Source organism: Penaeus chinensis, chromosome 30, assembly GCF_019202785.1.
Source record: "Penaeus chinensis breed Huanghai No. 1 chromosome 30, ASM1920278v2, whole genome shotgun sequence".
Lineage (NCBI taxonomy): Eukaryota > Metazoa > Arthropoda > Malacostraca > Decapoda > Penaeidae > Penaeus > Penaeus chinensis.
In genome coordinates, this window is record NC_061848.1 from 12,246,090 (window position 1) to 12,248,525 (window position 2,436).

The following is a 2,436-nucleotide window of genomic DNA, read 5'->3' on the forward strand; positions in this document are numbered from 1 at the left end:
GTGGCGCAGGTGTTAGTGCACCGGATCGCGGTTGATTAGGCAGGGCATCCAATCAGGCAAGGGTGACACTGAGAGAGGCCTATGTCCTGCAGTGGAATGAATGGCTGTAAAAAAAAAAAATATGTATATATATATATATACATATATATATTTATATATATATGGTGTATAAAACACCCTCCATTAGCGTCTAACATTTAATTATGACTAGCGTATTTATAATTAATTCTATCAAAATCGTTATTATCATTATAACCATCACCATGATCATTATTATAATCATCATCATTAATATTGCCATTTCTATCAAATAATGACGAGAATATTAATACATGGGTCTGAATATTACCTCATATGTATTGTATTATTCTTCAAGTTCAACAGTATAACCAAACCAAAATCTTAAACCACATTAAGTTCAGTATCACCTCTCTCTTTGTTTTTTATTATTGCTTTCGATAATAACATATGGTCTGACCTATAATAACGTTGCTTCCTTCGTCATTACACGTGAATTCGTCTCCCCGTTGTTAGGAGGCAGAGGAACGTTGGGAAAAGTAACACCTGATGAATCTCACACTGATTCCGAGGAACAAAAACGAAAAGCCAAAAACGTCTACCATCTTCGTGAAATCAATTTATAAAGGAAATGGAAATGATAATAGCAGTAAGAGTTCAATTAGTCCTTTTGGAAATCAATTTGACTTTCATTCGATGGAGTCAGTTGTTATTGGATGGAGTTTGACGTCAAAAAATTATTTTATATCAACCATCACTAAGAAGATGGTGCTGCTTAATAGTCTTTACGTGGCTAATATAAGAGGCGAGATCAAGCAGTTTTTTCATCTAATAATGACATCTATTAAGATTATCATTCTTTCGGAGGAAATGCTTTTCATCAGCATTTCATGACGCCAATTTCCCAGTAAGAGTCATGTGGCCTATTTTCCCAACCTTGGATTCAGTGATACTTGTACTTATCGCTTCATTTTCCTCTTCTGGATTTTTATGCTATAGCCAAAAACAAAACAAACAAATATACATAAAAAAATTAATCAGCTGGCGATTTTCTCCGATGACAATCTCACATATATATTCCGAACGGTGGAAATCTTCGCCAACTTGCAAATTGCAACAATACGATCATGTTGATGCGCGCGAGCTCTCTCTTCCTTATCCTCTCACTCACAGTAAGTCTCACATGAAATGAACTCGCTTGTGATACTGATTATGATTATGACGATAGCAAAAATAGCAATAGATAATAATAACAGCAATAACAGTAAAGATGATAATGATGTCTGAGTTAATTTCGTGAGGAAGTAGTTGCTGAAATAAAAATTTAAGTAAAAAACATTTTTTTTTTACTATTTGCTTCTGCGTCCTAGGTGTCTCCGAGCGTGCAGCTCTGCGCCCCGGACTGCGCGGGCGTGGACCCCGGAACCAAAGTGCGGGACCCCACCGACTGCACCAGGTACTACGTCTGCGTCGACGCTTCTGGCGATGGTGAGATTAACACCTGTATTATTAATTTTATTAAGAGTAAACATATATGAACGCCAGTATGTTTCCTTTCATCGCTGACATTGGAGATTCGTTGTGATTTACAGGCATCTTATTGCCCTCCGAGCCGGTGAGCTGTCCCGATGGCCAGTACTTCAATGAGTACCACACCTTGCCTCGCTGCGACCCCATAGCCGACGCTCAGGGCGACTTCTGCTCTAATCTGTGCAACCCGTGCAAACCACACTGCGTCAGTCCGGGGGATCTCACGCCGCACCCGACCAAGTGCTACACATACTACGTCTGCCTTCAGAACGGCCACTACCTCGAAGAAGAATGCACTTCCCCCAACTTCTACTTCGACTACATGGCAAGTGCTTGCCAGAGCGACGACACCCTCTGCTACAACTACTGCGACATCTGCGTGCCTCACTGCACCCAGCGCAACGAGCGCGTGCCGGACCCCACAGACTGCCACAGGTTCTACCTTTGCACGCCGCCCACCGTGTCGAACTTCCTTTGCCCGCACAACCAGGTCTTCAGCAGAGTGACGCTGGAGTGTGAGGACGGGGCGACGTGCGTGGTCGACTGCCCTTCATCATAGATTTCATAATGTAAAGGCAGAAATAAATATAAAGATGAAAAAATAGAAGAGTTTATAAATTTGATTATACAATATCGCATTTTAAAAAAATAAAAGAATATATCATCTAGTCATAGAAACTGCAGAAAAAAAAGCACAAAAAAACGGGAAAATATGCGGTTCATTCCAACACCAAGTACTATATGCATTCTACACATACAGGAAATTACATATGCACACGCCTTAAGATGAGTAAAATGTCTTTTTTTTAGACAAGATATTTCCAGAACGAAAGCGATAAGTACTAGACAAACGTATACCAAAAAACAATTAAAAAGAATAAAGCCAGG

The 2,436-nt window shown here is 40.1% G+C and overlaps 1 protein-coding gene across 1 annotated transcript; it reads left to right on the top strand.

Moving 5' to 3' along the window:
* The first annotated feature begins 1,082 nt into the window (after positions 1-1,082).
* LOC125041562 (peritrophin-1-like) lies at positions 1,083-2,153 on the top strand. The gene is made up of 3 exons (XM_047636592.1): positions 1,083-1,190; positions 1,389-1,506; positions 1,611-2,153. The coding sequence occupies exons 1-3, from the start codon at positions 1,146-1,148 to the stop codon at positions 2,105-2,107; spliced, it is 660 nt and encodes a 219-aa protein (XP_047492548.1). The 5' UTR covers positions 1,083-1,145; the 3' UTR covers positions 2,108-2,153.
* The last annotated feature ends 283 nt before the right edge of the window (positions 2,154-2,436 follow it).

Coding starts and splice junctions, on each gene's coding strand:
- LOC125041562 (XM_047636592.1), top strand. CDS start 1,146: ATGTTGATGCGCGCGAGCTCTCTCTTCCTTATCCTCTCACTCACA. Junction 1,191..1,388: donor TCCTTATCCTCTCACTCACA/GTAAGTCTCACA, acceptor TCTGCGTCCTAG/GTGTCTCCGAGCGTGCAGCT. Junction 1,507..1,610: donor CGTCGACGCTTCTGGCGATG/GTGAGATTAACA, acceptor TGTGATTTACAG/GCATCTTATTGCCCTCCGAG.